The following is a 22,945-nucleotide window of genomic DNA, read 5'->3' on the forward strand; positions in this document are numbered from 1 at the left end:
CAAAACGTAAATGATGCCATATTTTTATCAATAAACACGTTATCTTACTTGCATTAAAAAACAGAGCATTGTGTGCTCGAAACAAACATGATATCGAAGCTTGTTTCTTTCCTTTCTAAGAAAATATAAGATGATAATGCGAAACTGTTTACTTCGTCTAAAGTCGTCGTTCAGTTGACTTTTGATAAGTAAGTGTATGTTAGTTAAAAAAAGTTGACTTTGAGTGCGTGTTAGAAAGAAGTGTATATTTTTTTGAATTGTTGTTCAGCAGTAAAATGACGAGAGAGCGATCAAGGAAGAATTACAAAAAAGAAATTGATGATAGCAAACTGGTGAGTACTTTCCCTCCCTCCATTATTTTCCCTCCCAATCAAGTCGAGCAAAACCAGAGTGGGGAGGAATAAAATTTGAACTATTGTAGTCAATATCGTATTGTCTTCTACCATGAACATATAAACGACTGGACATCTATTTTTTATTGTCTCTTTGAAGCGAGCTTCGTTGCCGCCTGTATTTCAAAATTGATAAATGAAAAATCTGACAATATTCCGTCGTAATTTTATTTCTTTGAATTGTTTAGGTAAAATGATTGATAGAGCTTGAACATTACTCCTAATGCACAAAAAAAAAATTTCAAATTTTTTCACGAGTTTGCAATATATTTTATCAACATTTTCAACTCTGAAATGCAGAATTTCAACTGCGTGTATACTTTTGAATCCCTTTTGTCACTCCAATAATTTTTCTTATGACTTGAAAAAATTAACTTGCCAAAGTTGAGAGCCTGTGTCATAAGAATATCGACTTGAGAAGAGTAGAACAACAAAGACTTTTGTCGAAATTTTGACGTTGTTAGCAAGGTATTCCCAAGAGGTATACCAACAGAATTTATTGTTACATTTGATGATTTTAACGAGGCGGCAACGAAGCTAGCAGTGTTATCTTCAAAAATACAAAAAAGTGGATTTAAAACAAAATATTTACAAAGTCTATCAAAAATGTATCTCTACATAAAAATCAGTCATCGTCATTCCTCCTACGAACATTCCGGTTTCCGAATTTCCGTTTCTTGAAAGCAACTGGTGCATCGGATTCTGTGGCTAGACTAGTTTTCAATTGTCTCTCTTTAAACTTTTTCCCCGCAACAGGTTCTGCAGGTGTTGTTCCGCTATTTTCGGGTGCTTCCGTTGTCTCTGTAGGTTTTTCCGCCCTAGATTTTGAGTAAGTAAACATCAATTCCTTCTTAATCTTGTACAACATTACGTAATCCTTGACATTTGACTTAACCAAAAGTTCAAAGTTCACATTCATAAGAACGATTGAAGTCAAAAAGGAACTCAAACCCTTTGAAACAGAGCAAAACACAGGTTTTACGATCTGCGAGTAGAAAACCATGTAATTGATAACCGAGGCAATTGGTCTTTTCCTAAAAAAACTAAACAAATTCCCTCTAGTCAGGGGAAGACTTACGGCTGTTCTTCTTTCACATTTTGTTCTTCGCTCGTCTCTTCTTGAGCGGTGTTATCGTATCGTTTGACGGTCGACCATCCACCTAACAAAGGATGAGAGTCTCGAACTTCTTCAGGAGGTTCTTCTTTCTTGGGTTGTGCACGGTAGGGATCTTTTGAAGCAGTGCTTGTACTTGATGAATATGACTGAAGGGAAAGGAGAGTTCATTTTTGTGTATTCTCAAAATATTTTCGTACGAAATAAATCTCTCCGAGGAACTTTTCTCGAACTCTGTCCTTTCTTGTTGCAAGGAATATGTAATATCAATTGGGCTTGAATGTAAAACGTTCATGGATAATGGTCAGTTAGTTTTGGATAAACATATGAATTATGAACACTGATAATCAAAAAGAGTTTAAAAGTTGACAATGATATCGGGTTGTCTTGGTAACTCTCTTCTAAAGAGTAAAGAAATCAAGGGAAATTGACAATAAGTGTAGGTTTTAAAAGAGGATCAAAAATAAGAGTCATTTCTTTTCATTTCTCGTCATAATGCTACAGACGGAAGCTAACTCAAAAAAAATTTATAAGGTGAACTTCTCTCAAAACCTAGACTGGGTATCCAGTCGTTTATAACGTTTTTGTTGAAAGCGGGAAATTTTTATGTCGAAATATGGTTAAAATAAACGACTGGGCTAAGGTGGTTTCCGTAGCTTACGGGAGTTCCAGCAGGGCCCGCAGATTTCTGCGGGGTGAGAAAACAATCATATACAACAAAATATATAAACAAATAAAAATTTCAGCCAATGAGAATTTCTAAGTGAAAGAAAAAACAAACAAACAAATCAAACCAACAAGACCCCCTGAAAATGTTATCCAAAAACATAAAAAAAGAGAATTTTTATGAAAATTTTGTTGTGCACAAAATATTCTAGACGACTATATTGATGCTCCTGTCAAGTTTTCTACTTCCTATTTTTTACCGAGTTAAGTCGTCTAGCATGCTAGACTACTCAAAACCCTGTCTTTTCTTTATCTGACTTTCTGATAATTAGCTTTTATAGCGTGTGTTTATTTCGAGAGAAGAGAGGGGAGAGAAAATCAGCTGATTGCTAGAAACTTGATAACAACGAGATGACAGGGTCCAGCATGGATGACGAAGAAAGTATGCGCAAAATCTCCGTAAGTGACACTCAATTATTTTCAATTATGTTACCTATCCATTTCAAGCATTTTTACAAGGTTTTTGTAAGTTGAAAACCTATCAAAGTAGTTATGGTCAACATACTTTGTACCCATCAATGGTAATTAAACGTAATTTAGTTGACGACAATATCGTCTTAGTGAAAGTAAATGGACGTCAGATGACGGATTTATAATTCTAGGAAAACATGAATAAAGGGAAGCAAATGAAAAATATATAGAAAAAAAACTTTGCAAAAGCTACCTTCGATGGTTTACTGACAGTCTTCGTTGAGGTGTCCTCGGCAGTCCTGAAAGAACAATAAATCAAGCACGCTCTTTGTCAATTAGACACTATTTTACGAACAAAAATAAAGATGCTTAAACCAGGGGTTGTTCGAGTTTATCGTTAACATGTAGAATATGAGCAATCTGATTGGCTAAAAACGCGTACATAAATGTACCGTGCAAATACAAGAATTCATTCAAAAAAGGGGTCTGGCAAGCGAGATATCATATTTTGTACTTACTTTTGTATCTTATCCCAAAAGTTATTCTCAAGAATGTTTTTATTTTTTCTCTCAATACTCACAAAAGTTGTCATGTTTTAATACTTTAATGACCATTCGAATCATTTTCGAAGATTTGAATGTTTTGATGTTGATTTCACCAAAATACAGAAAGTGAAAAAAAACAAAGAAGAGAGAAAACACAAATAATGAAATGGAGAGAGAAAGGTTTGCTGATATTTTTCAAGTTGATCCCGTTTTTGTGCTCTGTACCGTGCGGTAACTATTACTTATTCTTAGAAACAAACGAATTATAGAAATCACATGACACGAACCGTTTCTTTTTCTCTAATTGGTTTTTCACGATTTCTGGCATCACCCAAGTAGATTCTTTGAAGGAAAAAATATATCAAAAATTGTGTTAAACAGTAAATATCATCCGTAAACCCTTCAAAAAAACGATAATGTTACCCAGAGATTACAAGATCACTAAAGAAATCTTGGTATATCATTAAGCTGTATACTTTTTAAAAGAGTAATCTTGTACAAATAAAACCAAGAGATGAGACAAACGATACAAAGGTATACCTCAGAAGGAACGACTAGTCGTCAACAATACCTCCACTCATTGCATTGTAGTAATATGTTGTTCCTTGTGGCCCAGCCATCACTTGCCATGGATAAATATCTTTGTTATTAATATCATCATTTCCCGATTCTTCTGTTTTAGAGTGAGCTATTTTTTCAAAAGAAAGTAATTGGTACAATAATGAAACACCAATTTCGATTTGAAATTTAAGTTTGATCGTCGATTGCTCATGCTTCTAAAGCCTCCTTATTCTAAGACTTTAAGTTTACAAACTAGGTACTTTTGTATTTTTCAATTTTACAAAACATTTTAAAATTATTTTGACATTATCCTTTCATCTTCTTCCACAGTTTAATGACATAAAATGGTGTGCACCTTTGACAATATTTCTCATGTCAGCTTTACCAATAGACACATCTGAGCTATTCATATCTTTTTGAACGGCAGCCAACGCAGCCTAAAATAAAGGAAGGAATTTGTGTAGAGATAGATAGATATGTTATATTTCACTTATTATATGTTTTCTTATGAGTGATATCAAATGGGTCAAACAAGGTACAAACTTACAGGAAATCATGAAAGATAATTTTGAACATTTTGTCGGGAATCAAAGTGGGTTACCTTCTCCATCTCTTGGAACATGTGTTGGGATTTTTCATCTTTCTTTCGCTTTTCGATTGAGTTTCTTTTGATCTGAAAAGCATGAGAATGAGGGAATAAAGAAAATGTAAGATGGTAATTTTGCTAATAACAATAATTTACCATTTGCATAATAGATGTTTGTTATTATCAAAATGTAGAAAATCGAACACAAAAAAATTACCTCTGCGAGTCTTTTCTTCACATTTGCCTGATGATTTTTACCTTTTTCATGAAATTGTATACTCTAAAAAGGAGAATAAAAGCAACAAAACTCGCAATGTCCTTCTATGTTTGATTTAGTGAAAAGTGAAATATCTAAAAATTTCTTGAGATTTTCAATTAAACTAAAATAGTACTCAAATGAATACGATAGAATTGTAACTTCAGTACATAATTGGAAATTTCTAGCGGTATTCTAATGGTATTTTTGTCTTGATCCTTTGTTCAATATATAACTTCAGTACATATGTGTTTGAGGAAAAGGAGAAATACTCATTCATTGTAGATGTCCAGTTTCGCTAAAAAAATAATCAGACACGTCTGACCCTAATTGTCTAATTGACTTAATATGGACCAGGCTATTTTACTGTTTTTTAAGCCCTGTGTAGAAGACCAGATATTACCCCAGTCTCAATATTACTTACAGGTTTATTATCTGCCGTCCAGCATTTGCAAAAATCACAATAATGTTTACCAGTTGATTTCCAGTAATCTGCCCTGAATTTGAAAAGAAGAAAGTTAAGCGAGACATGCAGAATACTTTTACCTTGTAGACATATTTGACACTAAAGCAAAGAAACATAAAAACTTCTTTCATAACACTTGGAACAACACTTATAGTAGCCAAACTAGAATATGCATTTTCACAACTATTGATTGAATAAATTAAATATTTCATAATACAGTAGCTTGGTCTTGTTACTTACCCTAGCTTGACCAGAAAAGTTTAGTAAGGCTGGCTGGGGGACAGCTATGTATGAAGGGAATTCTTAGAAAACTATGTGAAACTTTAGGTAAAACCTCTTATGCCTTTTTTGACATTTTTTAAAATTGACATTTTAGGTTTTTGAATTGAACATAACTTTTGAACCAATAAAGTAAAATGAAAAATTAATACACCAAATTTTAAGTTAGGCTTTCCTCTGAATGATTCCGAAACAATCTTTGAAAAATCTTTCTGCTACTGCCTGCAATATCAAATCGAAGAGAGTAAATTTTTTGTGGCACACCCGGTAGAACCTTTGTAAAAAAAAGGCAGGAAAGATAGAAAAGTTGTATTTTTACTGCTCTGTTCACATACTGAATTTGAAAGATCTTTTATGTGGCGTTTTTTTGCAAACTTAAAAAAAATTATTTTTGTCTTGCCTTTGCTGGACTTTGGCTTAAGTGCAGCATAGATAAGGTACAAAGTCCAAACATGCGTTTACCATAAATTTTATATGAAGAGTTAGGTCTATACTGTCAGTATAAAACCTTGTGACTAAAATTTAACAAAAGGGTTAAAAACTAGGGAAAACTAAGGTATTACACACGCAAGAGGTTGGGAAGTTTCAGACTTCCATAAAGTAACTCACGTTATAAAGAAAAAATACAAGTATTTATTGCAATTCATATAAACTGTTATTTAAGTGATTGCAAAGAGAATGGGTTGACAATTCAACTATGGTGTAGCAGTCGAGTTCAATTGCGGTAGTTTTCATTCGTGTTTAGCCTACAAAGGCTTATAATGACTACATATAGTGCTGGTCGACAAAGATAAACAAACATCGACTATAAAAAATCGCATTAAAAGAATCTGATCTACAGAAAAAATATTTTGTCTGTGTGTTAAAAAGACAGTTAGGGAAACCATCCAGGATCCTGCCATTCTATAAGCCAGCAAAAGCTACCTTAAGTCTCTTACCATTTTCCATCGAAAACAACCAAAAACATTGCTACTTCCCAAAGCCGGAGACCGAAACAAATTATTTTCCAAGATTATGGCGCCCTTTTGGATCTATTGTTAAGGCCATCTAAAATGGCGGAAAAAGTTTACGTCACGCACTCCACCCCGCAGCGCACAACGAAGCGTGTTTCAATGAATATCATTAATTATAAGAATATCTTATGTGCTTACCTTCAGTAAACTTTGAGTGCTTCATTGAAAATGAAGAAGGTAAGAAGATAAAAAATGCGCGCTGGATAATTTTCATTGTAACAGTTTGGTCAAATGTCGCAAAAAAAAGTTTCAGCTAATTAAAAACACAGTGTGCTTAGACTTACTATGTTTGCTACATTGTCTAGACTAAAAAAAGTGCGAAAAGACACGAACGCCATTTTTTAATGAGTGATGTTTTATGATTTTTTTGATTGCGGCCACGTACAGGAACTTGCCAAACGTTCCTAACTGAAAGATATGATCAATTATGTACAAAAATTGCCTGTTTTTTCCTTGAATCTTGAATTCTGATTCTTGAATATACTGCAATTGCGGTATATGAAAATTGTAAAAGTGACGTTTGCAATAATTGCAGTAAAAATTTACTACCGCAATTGAGGGATTTCCCTGACTGGTTGTTAAAGAGATTTGTCAATGATTTGTTAAGTGCTCTAGAATCAAATCATCCTGCAATAGCCTTGGAGTATGTCAATATGATAAAGTAAAAAGATACTTACATTTTTTTTGGTTTTAATAGAAAATTTCCTAAATTCACAAAATGTGATCTTGATCTGTCGAAAATTCAATATGGGTCAAATTAGAACATTTGAATACGGGTGCGGGTAGATGTAGAAAATCAAAACATTGCTTAGAAACTGACCGTTTCAGTTGCGTGTTTAAAGTCTGCCTTATTATCATATGCTTAGTTGGTCATTATTTTAAAAGTAACATCACGTGACCTGTTCTTGAAGAAGGCTAGTTAACATGGCGGCGACGTCGGAAAACAATTTATCTAACATTGCAAGAATTTCTGGAGGAGATTTGACGAGAGAACATCGTTCTCTGACTATCGACAACCTTAATTGTGGAGCAGAAGTAGATACAGGGCACTTTCAAAGCAATGGCATCAGGGCTTCGCAGATACTTAGCGAGGTTAGTTAAACCAAAGGGGAAACCCCCATATTTTTTATTCTGCATATCTTTACACACAGCTCATTTGCTGTATGATCATTATTGAGAAATCAGATACCAAAATCTACTGATCAAGAAAAGTATAATAGTTTCATATGTTTGAATTTTTCACTTGTAGAGGCTTGTAAAATAGGGAGAAGTTAGTATACATGGCATAATCTCCGATTGGGGAAAATAAACTGGAAATTTGAAGGTACATTGGGCGGCCATTCCAGAAAACTTTTTTTACCCCCCGTCGGACAATGTGTATTTTTAAATTTTTTCTAGCCTTGGAAATAATTTTTCTTTTCCAGTGGTGGTCGGAAATTCTGATAAAAATCCATGTACTTTTGCAAAATGCATCGGAAAAATAATTCCACTCTTTTTCCAAAACATGACCCTAACCTGTCCCACACATGTACTGGCCAGGTTTTCGGAGTTGAAAATCCAAAGTTTTTGTGGCCCGAACTTGGCTAGATCATCAATATGTTCAGCGAACTGAGAGAATGTTCTGATATTTTGGCCTGAAAATGTTTGAAGTATATGTCATTTATGCTGCAAAACCTCACAGCCATTAATTCACCCCTGACCGTTGCGACTTTTCTAACGGGCAGTCTATTTCTATTTCTATTTCTATATATTTATTTGCATAAATTCATTAGAATTACTTTCGCAAATATTTAACAAAAAATTTTTTAGGAAAATAAAAAAATTTAAGTCTATTAAGTTAAGTTTATTTAAAATGTACATATAATGGTTAAAATATTAAAATGGTAAATAATAAATAATAGATAAGTAAGTTTAAATAGTAAGTTAAAGATAATATTTCCAGAAAAACTAACAGTAATTAGGAATTTAACGAAGGCAAAAATTTGCAAAAGTTTGTCGCGAGGTAGATTATAGACATGACTGGAGAATTAGACAGAAGCTTTTAAGTGTTTTGTCTTAAGTAATTGAAAAGTGTATATGATTATAATATTTATTTAATAGTCAAAGAGTCTCTAAATTCATCCCTTTTCTAAGCTTAAACTCCTACCGTGAAATTGGGTAACTTGCATCAGTGGAGGCTAACATGCATAGCCCTCGAATGAATGACCTGGCTGGTCATTAAAATACAACTACGCAGCTCTGCTCGCAGCTCTACTCTACCATTTTTGTTTTGATTTAACTTTGTATTTTAATGACCAGCCAGGTCATTCATTTGAGGGCTATGCAAGTTAGCCTCCACTGATGCAAGTTACCCAATCTCACGGTATATCAGGATTAGAAACTAGGCTAGACTTACGTGAGATCGGGTAACTTGCATCAGTGGAGGCAAAAATGCATAGCCCTCAAAAATACACAAAGTTAAATCAAAACAAAAATGATAGAGTAGATCTGCAAGCGGAGCTGCGTAGTTCATTTGTTTTGAAATTTTGCTGCTTAGATTGGTCAGTCATTTGAAGGCTATGCATGTTACACAAGTGTTACGCGTGAGCCAAATCGCATTAAGAACAACCTCTAAATTGCTGAGTACAGGAGAAAAAAAATCAAATTCAAAATGGCGGCAAAGCCCACGCTGATAACTATCAAAAATCTCTGCTCAATAAATCAATGAAATAATTTGAAATAAAAAGTAAACAAACCTTGAACCTTTCAGGAATCCAAATAAATAAAAGTACACGTTTTTTTTTAAGAAACTAGTTTTACCAAGCAGCCTCAATGTTTCTTAAGAAATCGGCCTTTTGAGCCTTAAATGTTTCTTACATGTTTCTAAACTTTTTGACGTAATCAGCCTTATGGAAGGCTGGATTGGAAGGTTCTTAAAAAAGCTGAATTAGAAAATGTTATTTTCTCATTCTCAGCCTCAGCATGTTTCTTAGATGTTTATTAGTTTTTAGGCATTCTGAGCCTCATGTTTCTTAAAAGTGTGTTTCTTAAAAAAAAACAACGTGTATTCATCTAAAGTGAAGATTACATTTCAAAATAAAACGATTTCCAAACCAACCTAAAGTCAGTGTCTGCCAACTAAAAATTTCTCTGCGGGGTCACTGGCAAGGAGTTACGACTTCAGACTTTAGATTCCAATTCTTGTATAGGCTGCAACTACACAGCCAAAATGATCTGTATTACAAATACTTCCAAATGGGTCCATACTGTAAGTTAAGAAAATGAAATTATCATCTAGCAGGGGGTTTTGTTTTTAAAAACAAACTTCAAAATAAAATTGTTAATGAACTTTTTACTTGAAATATCACTTACTTACATAATTTATTTATGATATTTTAGGTATAAATGGTATAAATGGCCGCAAGAAGGGAGAAAAATTTAATTTGACCCCCGGTTTTATCTTTCTTTTTTTAGCTGGTTCCCGCGTGTTAGTGAAGACACAACTTTAATCCAGGGAAATGAAGCGTTTTCATTGGTCTAAAATCACGGATGGTCACGTGACCAGAATTTTTATCCAGGGAAATGCCGTGGCCGCAATGTTTTGCTTTAGTTAGATTGAGCATTTTGTTGTTTTGGATTTGAGCGGGCGAAATTTCTGTACAAACCAAAATATTCATTGGAATACCGGTTGAAACACTTGTGGTTAGCCTCTACTACTGATGCAAGTCACCCTATTATTACGGTACCTCTTATCTTTCCCTTTAAAACAATACAATGCTTACAAGTTGACACAACACATTGACAAGTAATCAAGTTTATATCAAAATCTTCAACAAAAACGAAAGTGGTCTCTTCTACTGATTGCTTCCTGGCGCTCCTTTGCAGTTGTTTATCAAATTTCCACTAATGAGATTGCCGCATTTCACACAGCCCTTCTTTTTGGCACCTGTGGCTGTAAAATTCCACCCTTCACATATTTCTTTCAATCCGTGATCCTAATGCTTCGGTTTTTTCTCATTTTCGATTTACTGAAGAAAGCAAGAATTTGATGCAAGAGTTAGATTGTCAACAAAGTGCTGTACGAAATCATGTAAGAAATCATTGAATAAAAGAAGAACTTAAATCTTAAATACTTTCATTTTGAAGAATTGGTGCAAAAAGTGAAACATGGAAAAGTTTCATCTTTTATTGGTTCAATTGAATTAGGGGATTTAGAAAACTTTGTATGTTTGTTTTTTTGCCCAAGCCCCTGTATTTATGGGCTAGCACCCGTTGCTAAGATATTGGCTTGAAATTGAAAGTGAAAGCACTGAAAACGAAAGTAAAATCGACCCGCACTCCGAATCCCGTAATCTTGATAAAGGATAGGAGTTTAAAAAGTAAGACTGCTGGGTGCGCCACAAAAAGGTTTCTCTTTTTGAAAACTTGATTTTCTCGAGTTATATTAACTAGATAACTTTCAAGAGAAAGAAATCCTTTTCTGTGCCTGTGTTGCGTTCATTAAAAAAGGAAGGCAAACTTGAATCGCTCAATGAAATTTAGTGCATAGAAACCACCCCCGCGTGAAGTTAACAGATCTGGAAATACAACGCTAGATTTTTATGGATTTTTGTAGATATTTGTGTTGCAGAGCGCGCATGTTTCATTGCAGAATTATTTTCATATTTCAATTTTAAAAAGCCTAATTGGTGTGAAAGTAAAATTGTGTATTTTTTAATACGCCATTCATGAACTCAAATCAAACGACTTTGGAGGTTCGGTGAAATGGTGGACGAAATGAAAAAAATAAATGCTCAAAAACATTCAAAATCATAAAATATCAAATTTTTAAATAGAAACATGATCACATTATATCAGTATTGTTGTTTTAGTCCTTAAAGATAATAATTAGCTGTCTAACTGACCTTTTGTTTTACAAGGGTTCACTGACAAATCAATTTTTGGGATAGAAAAACATCAATTGACTCACATCCACCCACCCACACCCTAAAACGTCAAACACCTGAAAATCAATGAAAAACTGCCTTTATCGCTGTTTCGTCAGCCATCTTGATTTTCGCTACAGCTCACATAGTTTATATGTATTTGAAAAATAACAGACATAATTTCTAAACTTGTTCACAAAATTCCTGTAATTCATTATCTCAGCAGTATATAGCAAAAGAAAAAAATGCCATCTGCAAAAATTCAAGGGCTGTGCGAGTCTTCAAGCAAAGAGAAGACCTTTTTGGGCTGTTTGTTTTGGAGTTGTTTTGAGGCGATCAAACAGAAACATGGTGAGAAGTAACATATGGCGTGAAATGAAAAATCAATGTTTCTGGATTTGAAAAAAAACAACGTCAACAACCTTCAACCCACCCGCCCACTAACGTCAATTGATGTTTTTGTAACCTAAAATCGATTTGTGAGTGACCCCTGAAGGAAAGTTGAATTTCTACTAAAGGAAGAAAATTTGTCAGAAAATGCCAAAAATTCTGGTAAGATTTATAAGAATGCTTCAAATCAAATATATACTTGAGATAAATCATAGTGTGCATAGGGGTCTGAACTTCCCCATTTTTATTTCATCCCCCCTATATGTGACTCCCCAAGCGATTTTAAGTACATGAAAAGCCGATCGGCCCAAAGACCGTACTTTCTTTTACCGGTCCATGACCGGCTTTTTGCCCGCTTAGGCCGTTTGGGTCATATTAAAGGCCGATGAAAGGCCGCTAGAGAAAGCGGCTTATTAAGCGGCCTTAGCGGCTTTATAAATCAGCCAAGTTACCAGTTTGCTGTTTTTGCTGGCCGCTTTTATTCTGTTTTCGTTTGCCGGCTTTATGTATGACTGCAAAAAGTTTTATTATCTGGTGTCTTTACTTTTTATTGACTGTCGAGAATGTCAAGAATATTGACGTTCGAATGTTTATCATAACATTCGAATCTCTTCAAAACGTTCGAATAAAGACAAAAAACATTCGAAGTTTTAAAAAATGTTGTGACTAGACTTTTTTTTAAATCAAAACAAAAAGAAGGAAGAAGAAAAAAGTTCGAAGAGCAGGCAAGCAGTGATGGGTTTCATCTTTTTTGTTTATATACAGTGGGGCTTTTAGAAAGCCAGTTATTATTAGCTGCAAAGTGAGATTAATTTACTATGATGAGTAGACTTAGCACTTTCGTCAAAGACAAAGAACAAAGGTAAGATACTTAATTCTTATTCTATATTGTTTTGGTTTGGAGGAAAGAAGGCTGTGAGCAAATGGTATATAAAATAAAGAACAAAGTTGGTAAAACAGAGGAGGGTTAAACAGCCGGGTCAAACTGAAGTAGGGGTAACTTATAGTTTCGAAGGTCACACGAAATATCGAGAATATAGGATATCCAGAATATATAAAGGAGGTCAAAGAGAGACAGGGGTGCCTTTCTGTTACGAGAGAAATCAAAATTGGAGGAGGTCACGAAGGTCAAATTGAGACAGGGGCATGTGCTTAGTCATAGAGGAGACGTAATAGTTTATAGATGAGGTCAAAGTGAGGCAGGGGTGTCTTTTTTACGAGGAAAATACAATTAGAGGAAGTCGTATTGGGGCAGGGAGTCTTTTCGTTAAACGAAAGAGTAAAAACAAAATAAATTGAGCACAAAATGAAGACCACAAAGCAAAGGCAAGGAACTGTCTTACCTCAGAAATATAAATGGTGTTATAAATAAAAAGAGGCTCTTTTTTTGGGTCTGCCTTTTATTATAGTTGTCTAATTTTATTTAAAAAAAGGTAAACATATTTCAGGTCTTTGATTTTATCTTTATTGATATGATAAGCAAGAAGAAAGAAAGGAAGAAACTCAAAAAAGGTGGTAAATCCCTGGTGAAAAACTTTTGGAGATTGTTCGTCAATGAAGCTTCCAAAAAGTTTGTTTTGTTTCTTTCGTTGCCGGCAAACGCATTGACCGGTCTTTTTACCGGACTTTAGCCCGATCGGCTGCGGCTGGCCGCGGCCGCGAAAAACAGCGGCCGCTTAGAAAGCCGCTTTAAAGTGAAACGAGAGTGGCCGATCCATAGCCGATAAAAAAAGAGGCGGGATCGGTAAAAGTAAAATCTAGACCGCTAAAAAGCCGCTTTTCTACCGCTTTTTGGCCGATCGGTCTGGACCGGTCTTTTCAGGTACTTAAAATTGCTTGGGGAGTCACATATGTGTATCCCCCCTATTTTAAATTTCGGAACCCGTGCTATTTACAGCAGAAGTCCACCAGTCATTCAAAACCCAAAACATTGAAATTTGTATTTAAAATTATATGAAAAAAGAGTTTAACATGGCGCCGCAGACAAAAATTTATCTATCTACACTAATTTGTTAGTTGTCCCACACCAAATATCTAGATCAACAATAACATAAGATATGATAGTTTCTAGAGGAGGTCAAGACCCCCTCTTAGGTGAGAGGACCCCCCCCCCCTTAAGTGCTAACCCCCCTTAGGAAATTTGTTTAAAATTTCACACCCCTTAGAAAATCAGTATAAATGAAACAAATTGTACAAGAGTCATAATTTGCTAAGAAGACCCCACCTTAACTGGCAACCCCCCTTAGGAAAGTCAAACTTTTAACAACCCCCTTGCTTTTGGTTCATCAAAATCCAAGACCCCCCCTAAATGTAGGGGGGGTAGAAACTATATAGATATTTTGACCAAAAGGTGTTATCCCCCTATTTTTATTTGACCCCCCCCCTAAAATCTCAAACCCCTATTTTATTCGGAAAATCTCCTATCCCCCTAAAAAGCACTTTTGGAAAAGTTGGATCTCCCAGCTTAAAAAAAGGGAGATTCTCAAATATATGTAAATCCAGTCTTACATTGACTTTATTCAGTCTAAAACCAAAAATCTGAAGATAAATTCAGTATAAACAAATGAAAATGATTTTAATCAAAGGATTCAGGATTGAAATTTACAGAATTCAAGAAAATCGAGTTCAAAGAGAGAAACTTTTTTGTGGCCTACCCGGTATATTTGCAGGATGTATATATCATATATCATAAGTTGGTGGAATGTCAACATCCATCCCTCTTCTAATTCTTAAACTTTTCTGTATTTTTCATGTGTCCTTTTAGTGTCCGGCTACTGGACACTGTCCTACCTTGAAATTACTAAAATTTTGATAAAAACAGCCTTTTTAGTGGAAAAACAATAGAAAAAGCTTCCTTTTGGACCATCAACGAATGCTGCCCTCCTTTCTAGAATTTACAATGGAAATAACTTGCCTTGTTTCTAGAATATGACTTAGATCGAAATAAGACCTTGTTGTATATCTTACTATACTAAGACAAAACATTGCAACATCTTTTTAACATTTGAAATGTCCAGTTTGGAACGAGAAAATTCTTTACCACTAGACAATCCAAACATCAGATCAGGTAGGATCAGGCATTAATCATTAAATTAAAACTCACTGTTTCAAAGAAAGATTTTCTGATAGAAATTCAATTCAATATGTTTACGAGTCTTCTTGGTATCATGATTTACAGTTGTATGTACGCATAAGATTCTACTTCCCGTAACTAAGATTCCACTGTCACTTTTCTAGCCGAAAAAGACTATGACTCCAGGTAGTTTTGTAACTAAACACATGATTTTCCATTCTGGTGTTTGTCTGGTGTCAAAATTCATGTAATGTAACAACGGACTGTTTTATCCGACATAATTTAATGATTCTTTTCTGTGCATCGTAAAGGTAGCACTTTTCTGAGAGATGGGCCATTAAGTGAACCAACATCATATCAAAGAAAGACCCAAATTTTCTAATGAGGTTGGCAGAATTTAGTAAAAACATTTTTTGGCTGAAAAAAGACGACAACATAGTTTTCCGAAAAACCTTTCTCAAGAATTTCTTCCTCTCAATAATATGGAATTCCATAATGGCGGACTTTGGCAAATTTCTAACCCAAACCATTTTGATTCTCCTAGAGTTTTTCCAGAATACTTTCAACACCCAAAGATTTCAGGACACAATTTGAAACCATTTTCGAGATTTTTGCCTGAGAAAACCAAGTTTTAGCTTGAAATATTGGCATTTAGCATGAAAACTCAATTTCTAGGGCGCCATTATGGATTTATAGGAAATTTTTGAAAACTCAAGATTGATTTTTCCTGGAGTTTTCTCTGAAGTGTTTCATTGCTGAAAATTTCAAGTGTGTACTTTAAAAAGTTTTGGGTCCTCAAAAATGCTGCTTTCGTGCATTTTGTTACCCAGAATCGGAGAAAATCAGCTTTTAGCTTGAAATTGAAACATTGAGCAATCTCGCTGGGGTTATTTTGTCTTTTTATGTTGAATATTAGTACAAGACACCATTTAGAAACCATTTTGACCCTTTACTGGGCTTTCTTTGCGAATCAAAAACCCCCTGGGGAATGCTGGATTTTTGACCTATGAGGTATATAGCCTTCAGTAATTAGTTCTTACAAAGTAAACAAGGGATGGCGCACATTATGAGCATAGTTATTTTTCTTATAAGCATCTACTTTTTAAGAATCTTATCAATAACTCTTGATAGACGGTGATATAGCCTTCGGTAATTAGTTCTTACAAAGTAAACAAGGGATGGCGCACAATATGAGCATAGTTATTTTTCTTATAAGCTTTTACTTTATAAGAATCAAATCAATAACTCTTGATAGACAGTGATATAGCCTTCGGTAATTAGTTCTTACAAAGTAAACAAGAGGTGTGGCACAATATGAGCATATTTTTATTTTTCTTACCGGGTGACCCACGAAAAAGTTCGGATGTTTCCCGACGTCTTGAGGAAAGTGTAAAAAACACGTAAAAAAGGGGTATCAAATTTGGTATTTTTAGACGTTTTTGATATACAGTTTTTGAAAAAAATCTATGAAAGCGCCAATTTTTATAAAAACTAGTCTTGTTTTAAACAAAAATTACTTTCAAAGGTGTTTTTATTAATTATTAATGTCATAAAACTCGTTGAATAAGTCAATTTGTAAGTGATTTTCTAATTGATTGCATGAATTTAATACCTCTTTTTTACGTGTTTTTTACACTTTTCGAAAAGTGAATTTTGACTTTAAAAGCTCATAAGTAGAGAACAAGTTGGTCAAATTTAAAAAGTGATGGCTCAAATTTTAAGTTAGGATATCTACTTTCTAAATACCAAAACTCCAAGCACTTTGGGATATTTGTTCGGCCTCAAGACGTCGGGAAACCTCTGAACTTTTTCGTGGGTCACCCGGTATAAGAAAAAAATTTTTCTTTCTTATTTTTCTTTTCTCTTGTGAGAAGGGGGTGTTTAATTTATGACCAAAAACTCTCAATCTTTTCTTTGTAGTAGTAGATCTTGAATTAGCTTCCATCTCAACTACTTGTTTTTCCTATGCAGTTTGAATAGTAGGCGAAATTTCCGACTTAAAGTCGTCTTGTTGCTTTTATTATTACCTTTTTTTAATTCTAGTTCAAGTGGATAAATGTCTTTCAAATGTCAAAATGTTCAAAACCTGACTTTTCGAGATTTGAAAGTAGTAGACACCACCACCCCCTAAATTGGTATCAATACCAACTTGAAAACTCCAATTTTCTGAAAAAGGGGGGACCCACCCCCTAAATTGGTATCGATACGAACTTGAAAATCCCGATTTTTCTAAAAAAGGGGGACCCACCCTCCCCTAAATTGGCAATCAGTAAAAATGCAAGAAGTTATATGCATAGGATACTGCATACAAGGGACGCTAAACAAAATATGTGGATGTTTTTATTCAAAGAACATTCCTCTTATCAATCACTTATATTATGTACCACACTTTAGACTCCTGAAAATGAAAACAAGTTTTTCTGATTTAACACAACGTAAATTAAGTTTCTTGAACTAAACTGGCAAAATGTATCAAATTCATAAAACTAGTTGACCTGGGGGGGAGGGCAGTCAGGCAAATTGACCGACGGGTATGTGCGGCGGTTAAGGGTATGTTTTTCAAAATATCAGAAATGCACTGTAAAGGTGGACTTTTGATAAATGCACTGGATGGGTGGAAATTTCAGCAAATCTAGGAAAAATTGCAAATTTTGGCTCGAAAATCTTGATTTTTTTGCTCTAAAAGAGTTTAAAATTTGAAAAAATGCACTGTAAGGGTATGAATTTCACCGATTTTTTTCTGCACTGTAAGGGTGCGATTCTAAAAGCCATTTTTTTCGCCGCACATACCGTCAGTTGGTAAACCCACTGCCCCCCCCCGGGCTAGTTGATAAACTAGACTAAATAAAAAACTCATTGTATTAGGCACGAAATGAGTCTTTGTAACATAGCCTGTATGATGAACGTTTTGTACAGAAAATTTTTATCACGACTAAAAAAGATCTAAGATCTGCTAAGACTTGATTCAGTTTGTTCAACTCTAATTTTGAATGAATTTTGGTTGATTGAAAGGATTGAGAGCAGCAAAAGTTAAATAAGAATTTAATTTCAATTATAGAATGAAGAATGCTTTTATATGGAATCAGGGTATAGTGTAAACGATTCAAATAAGTTTTTATACTTACATTATGCAACATTTTAAGTCAGATACCAATTTCAAATTCAGCAAAAATTGAAAAAAGGGGGACCCAACCTCTCATTTTGGTATCGATACCAACTTAAAGATTCCCTAATTTTCAAAAAAAGGGGACCCCACCCCCTCATTTTGGTATCGATACCAACTTGACTTTTTGAAATTTGAAAAAAAAAATTGACACCACCCCCCGGCCCTGGGTTTGGTATCTGGATCCTGACCCCCCCCTGCAATTTTAAGGTATTCTCTCTTCAAATCATAAAACCAATTACTTTTGTAATGAAATAAAAACAAATTTTCTATAAAGGGAGCAGGATCCAAATCCATTGGGATTCCAAATGCCTGTCTAAAAGCACAACAATCAACACAGGAGAAAAAACAATTTTCCATTGAGAACTTTATAGCTGATTCAACTTGATTTAACAGAATCGATATTGGAAGACAATAAATTTTTTTGATTTAATTACCCATCCCACACCAGATTTAGAAACCGACGAAAGCTTGCTAGGGTAACTCGAAAACAGGAGTCGACTTTGGTTGACTATCTTTTTTAAAACTGAGATAGGTTTATGAGGTATTTTTGTATAAAGCCTAGAAAAGTCAAAGATTGAAATTGACATAACTTTAGATTTTTAAAGTTTTTGAATTGCTGAAACAAGGGGTAACGGTGACTTTGCATTATAAAGATCGATTTGATGGTGAAATTTTGAAAATGGTTTTGTTTCACAGACTGGAGCAGCGATAATAAAACGAAACTTTATGGGCTTTTTATGCATTTTTGGCAACCAAGAAATATGGGGAATGCACTGATTCTCTTCTAAACGATTAATTTGAAATTCATTCTTCAGTGTACCTAGCTGTCTCTGAATATGGTCATCTTGAGTACTAAAATGTTGCTTTTATCTATTATTGGTGTCCTCTTATAGTCCAAGTTTTTTTAAAAGTACTAATGCGCAAAATAGTTAGCAAACGAAAGCAATAATACCAGTGGGATAACTTCCCCCTTCAGCCCAAAAATTATCCATCGTCATTGTTCTTCCTTACAGAAGTATAAAAAATCTCTCGCCTTCTCCCAGTCAAAAGGCTTAGGTTCCTTATACTTTGTGCCTTTTAAAAGTAGTTTTTTCAGGTCATTTTCTGGGACGATATTTAGGTCTCCAGTGACAACATGACCGTGATTATCGTCTATAAATAGCAAGTTTCACAATTACGTGGTAATATTGTATTATCTTGTAGAAATTCCTTAACCTTCAATTCAGACACAAAACTATTGAATTATCTACTCTGGACGAAATAGGAGGAAGCAAGTTGAAAACAATAAGAGGCAATTCAAAAACCTCATCGTCAGATGGAATAGACTCTATCACACTCTTGATTGCAATATATGACCAACAACTTTTACTGTCTTTTCTCTAATTTAACGCGTCCTCTAATGAATGCAGATAACTTATTTAGATAAGTAGATATAACTTATTTAGATAAGTTCTGGTTTTAATATACTTCCTTTAAAGAAGTATATAAAATATATATAAAGAGTGGGGATCAAAAGGGGATACCCCTTCTATTAGGGATTTATGTTAGGAACAGATCATGCTGATTACCCTCTTAAAATGTGCAATAGGTTATAAAAACTTGAAAAAACATCAATTTTTAGGGTAGGAACCATTTTTGGTTTCCCTACCTGGGTATTTAGGGTCCACCGACTGCTCAAAGGGGCTGCCCTAGGAGTGATTTTTTTCTTTGTCAAAAGATAGTCATGTGACCCCTCATTGGAAAGAGAATTTCATGCAGATTCCAAAAAAGGTCACAAGTAGTGGCTTTAAAATGAGGTTATAAAAAGTTATGCCTGCTAAAAAATGATGATTTTGTGATTTTCCCTCTAAAAACGCATGTTGAGTATAATAAGCTCTTACAATCATTTCCCTATCCAAATCGTTATACTTTGATCAATACTTTCAAAAAAATCATACAGAGTTGAGTAAATCAGACTTTTTGTCATAGGATAGCAGTATTTTTTCAAGAGCTCAGTAAGTACATGTATGAAGAACATGGTACTCAATAAAAACATGACATTCTTGAGCAAACAAATCCAAATAACTTTAAAAAATTTATAAAACCCTCCAAAGAAGTCAAGGTAATTAAACTTGAATAGGCTGATAAAGTCAAGGAGCAGAAAACTGAAGCCTTTACTGAAAAATAAAAGGCAAGATTGAGTGAAGGGTCAAAAAAGTACTCATTATTGGAGACTTATCTTAGGCCCATATAACTCAGAAGAAGAAATTAGTTTAGAAGTACGTAGAAACAAACTTGGATGATAAACTTAAGAACAAAATGATGTATAATGAAGTGAAATATGCCAAAATTACATGCATGTCTCTCAAGCGAACAGCTGCAGTCTTTCGTTTGAGAAAAGATTATCGCAACCTCTCCACAGAAGAGTATGTCGAAAACTTGAGCTCTTACCTCAGTATTGCACGTTGTTGCTCTTAGACAACTATTAAAGATCTTAGGAATGTTATACATGGAATTGTGGGCAAGAGGGATGATAGTAAATCACTAACACTGGAACTCAACTCTCCTTTACAAGGTCAAGGGGATGAAACAATACAGTCAAAAAAACTTGTTATATTGGGGAGCAGTAAAGTCCAAAGACTTGTGATATTGGGGAGCATGTTATTGCCTGTTTGGCATGAGGGTATTGGTAATGAGACAAAATGACATTTAGGAGTAGTAGAAAAGGTTCAACCAGTAACAGTTTCATACATGACACGAACTGATAAAAGCAGACACAACTGGACATTCCCTGAAAAAGTTGAAATAATTAAGACATCTGTCGACCAAGTAATTGCGACTAAAATTAAAGTCCAATATCTAGGAACTGTGAGGATAAGATGTTGTCAAAAATACTTCAATTTCAATTTATTAGGTTTAAAATCTAATAGCAAAGGAAGTACCCTTCAAACTCTGTAAAATATCTTTTGGATAGTATAAGGTTTGAGAGGTTGACGGACTTTCTAACTTCGACTGTTCTCGATTAGAGCAACAAAATTTCTTATTTGTCAAAGAGCTCCTTTATCCTTGGTTTTATAGTTTTTAAAATTTTAAAATGATCCTGTAGATTCAAAATGTATGATATCAGTAGAAAATAAGCACTTATGTTTATTTCATGTAGGTCTTCCAAAAAATATAATGAAATTATGAATTAATTGCAATTAAGTATGAATTTTTTAAGACATTACACGATTACACTAAAAAAGCCTCTTTCAAGAGCAATGTAATTTACTCTACAACCTTATCACTTTATTTTTGATGCATAGTCATGATGTTTTTCTTAATCTATATTAAATTACCTTTCAAATGAGGGGTAACTTGATAGGTTTTTGAGAATTCTTTTTTTAGGCAACCTAGCAGTGAGATTCCGAGGTGGGCGTGGCCTTAAAGGCCCCAGTAGGGAAGTCAAAAAAGGTTTCTACCGAATTTGTTCTACTTTTTCTGAAATTATACATGTTTTGGCACATTTTGAAGGGGTAATCAGTTTATGATTCCAAAAATCCATTTTTAACATAGATCCCTACTTCTATGCTTTGCACATGCAATATGATAAGCAATTGGTAAATTTTTTCATGTAGGATATTTTAATTTGGAATTCAACTGACGCTGTCTTCATCTTTTAGGCTCAAAATGTGGAAGAGCTGTTTCAGTTGACGTCAGAACAACTTCAAGAAATGACAAATATGTACAATACTGGAAACTTCGCCCATCCACCTTCCATCTTGTTTGAGGTAAACTTCACTTTTGAAAATTAGTAAGTGAACGTCTTCAGTGCTTAGACGAATATATCTTTGGAATTTTGACATCTTCAATTTTATCATTTTAGTTGAGAATCATATAACTAGAATTTGTAACTTTCTGCTATCTAACTAGCCCCTTCTTAAAGGTTGTTGATATTCTTCTATCTATTATTTTGCGAGAGAGTTCCATGTGCCTTACATAACAATTAAGAATTCTAGTATTTTCTAAATTAAGAAAAATGATTTTCCTTCTTCAGACTGTAGTTTCTTGATTTTTATAATTATCATGGACGGTTTAGATAGACTAATCACCCACACACGGAAGTTTGTTTTTTATTGTTTGTGTTATAGCATGAGTGGGATTAGGTGGGATCGTACGTTGGGCTTTCAGAGATATTAGATTTAAAAAAAGATTAGTTTGTATTTCCAGTGACGGTGAAACTTTCCACAAGTTTGGCATAATCAGATAGCTCGAGATTTTTGGGCTTTGAATTCCATCTATATTCCTGATTCAAACTGACATAACACATTGTGAAAATCTATACTATTGTACTCTTGCTAAACGAGAATTGGCTTAGGACCATAGGAGGGGGATTTAAACGATCTCAAATCCATTTGATTATTACTACATATTTTTCAAGTTTTGATCGCACATTCTGTGACCATTTCATTTTCTTAGAATTAAAACTCTTTTTGGTGTTATGAATAAAAGACCTCTACAAAACCCTCTTTAGGTAGTGTAAAAAGGTTAGAGGTTATCGGTTAGAGGTTGCTAGCAGCATCGTTTTGGTCGTTTGTTTCGTCTTGTATTTTCCTTGTATTGTAATCTTTACAATATTCTCTTCATTCATACGATTGATCACTTGTACATTATACCTATATAAAGAAATCCCCATATAAATTAGCTTCTCTTGTTTTGTGGGTGCACCAGGAAAATAAGACAACGAGAGACGAATAACTACAGGTTGTGAAATAATTTGGTTTTATACTTTGGTTTTGACCCTTCTTTCAAATGATATTGTCTTTAATCGTGAATCTGTTTCATATAAAGTATTTATATAGTCGTATGATGAGATGAAAGAGAAGATGAAAACTGATTATCGTCTGTTGTGTTTCGTTTCTTTACTTTCTTTTCCACACTCCAATATTTTTTGAATAATTCCCCTTCATTGTTTGGTACCATTGTATTGTTCTTTACATTATTATCATGATCGATAGAGTTTTGATAGATGTGCGATTCAACCTTTCAGAGAAGAGGAAGGGAACAAAAGACCTCTTTTTGTTTGCTTCAGAAACACTGAAGAA

The 22,945-nt window shown here is 34.2% G+C and overlaps 2 protein-coding genes across 4 annotated transcripts in view; one reads left to right on the forward strand and one right to left on the reverse strand.

Annotated features, from left to right (window-relative positions):
- Window positions 1-214: 214 nt before the first annotated feature.
- The window catches only part of LOC136805782 (serine/threonine-protein kinase A-Raf-like), a 32,577-nt gene continuing 9,846 nt past the window's right edge, over window positions 215-22,945 (forward strand). Inside the window, exons 1-2 of one of the 3 annotated variants that reach the window (XM_067062341.1) lie at window positions 215-332; window positions 21,524-21,631. In XM_067062341.1, the coding sequence (XP_066918442.1) occupies window positions 276-332; window positions 21,524-21,631 (165 nt within the window). In that variant the 5' untranslated portion in view covers window positions 215-275. Of the gene's footprint in view, window positions 333-2,524; window positions 2,632-7,228; window positions 7,442-21,523; window positions 21,632-22,945 lie in introns of those variants that run through there. The other 2 variants (XM_067062342.1, XM_067062340.1) reach the window with 2 other exon arrangements.
- On the reverse strand, window positions 923-7,101 carry LOC136805802 (WW domain-binding protein 4-like). Its single transcript, XM_067062362.1, has 10 exons — window positions 7,027-7,101; window positions 5,016-5,088; window positions 4,553-4,615; window positions 4,351-4,422; window positions 4,105-4,186; window positions 3,760-3,876; window positions 3,476-3,530; window positions 2,897-2,942; window positions 1,471-1,655; window positions 923-1,210 (listed from the first exon to the last, which is right to left on the reverse strand). Coding segments are annotated over exons 1-10 (888 nt in total). The 5' UTR covers window positions 7,029-7,101; the 3' UTR covers window positions 923-1,017.

The sequence above is a fragment of the Clytia hemisphaerica genome, unplaced genomic scaffold, assembly GCF_902728285.1.
Source record: "Clytia hemisphaerica strain Z4C2 unplaced genomic scaffold, Clytia hemisphaerica genome assembly, whole genome shotgun sequence".
In the NCBI taxonomy this organism is placed as follows: Eukaryota; Metazoa; Cnidaria; class Hydrozoa; order Leptothecata; family Clytiidae; genus Clytia; species Clytia hemisphaerica.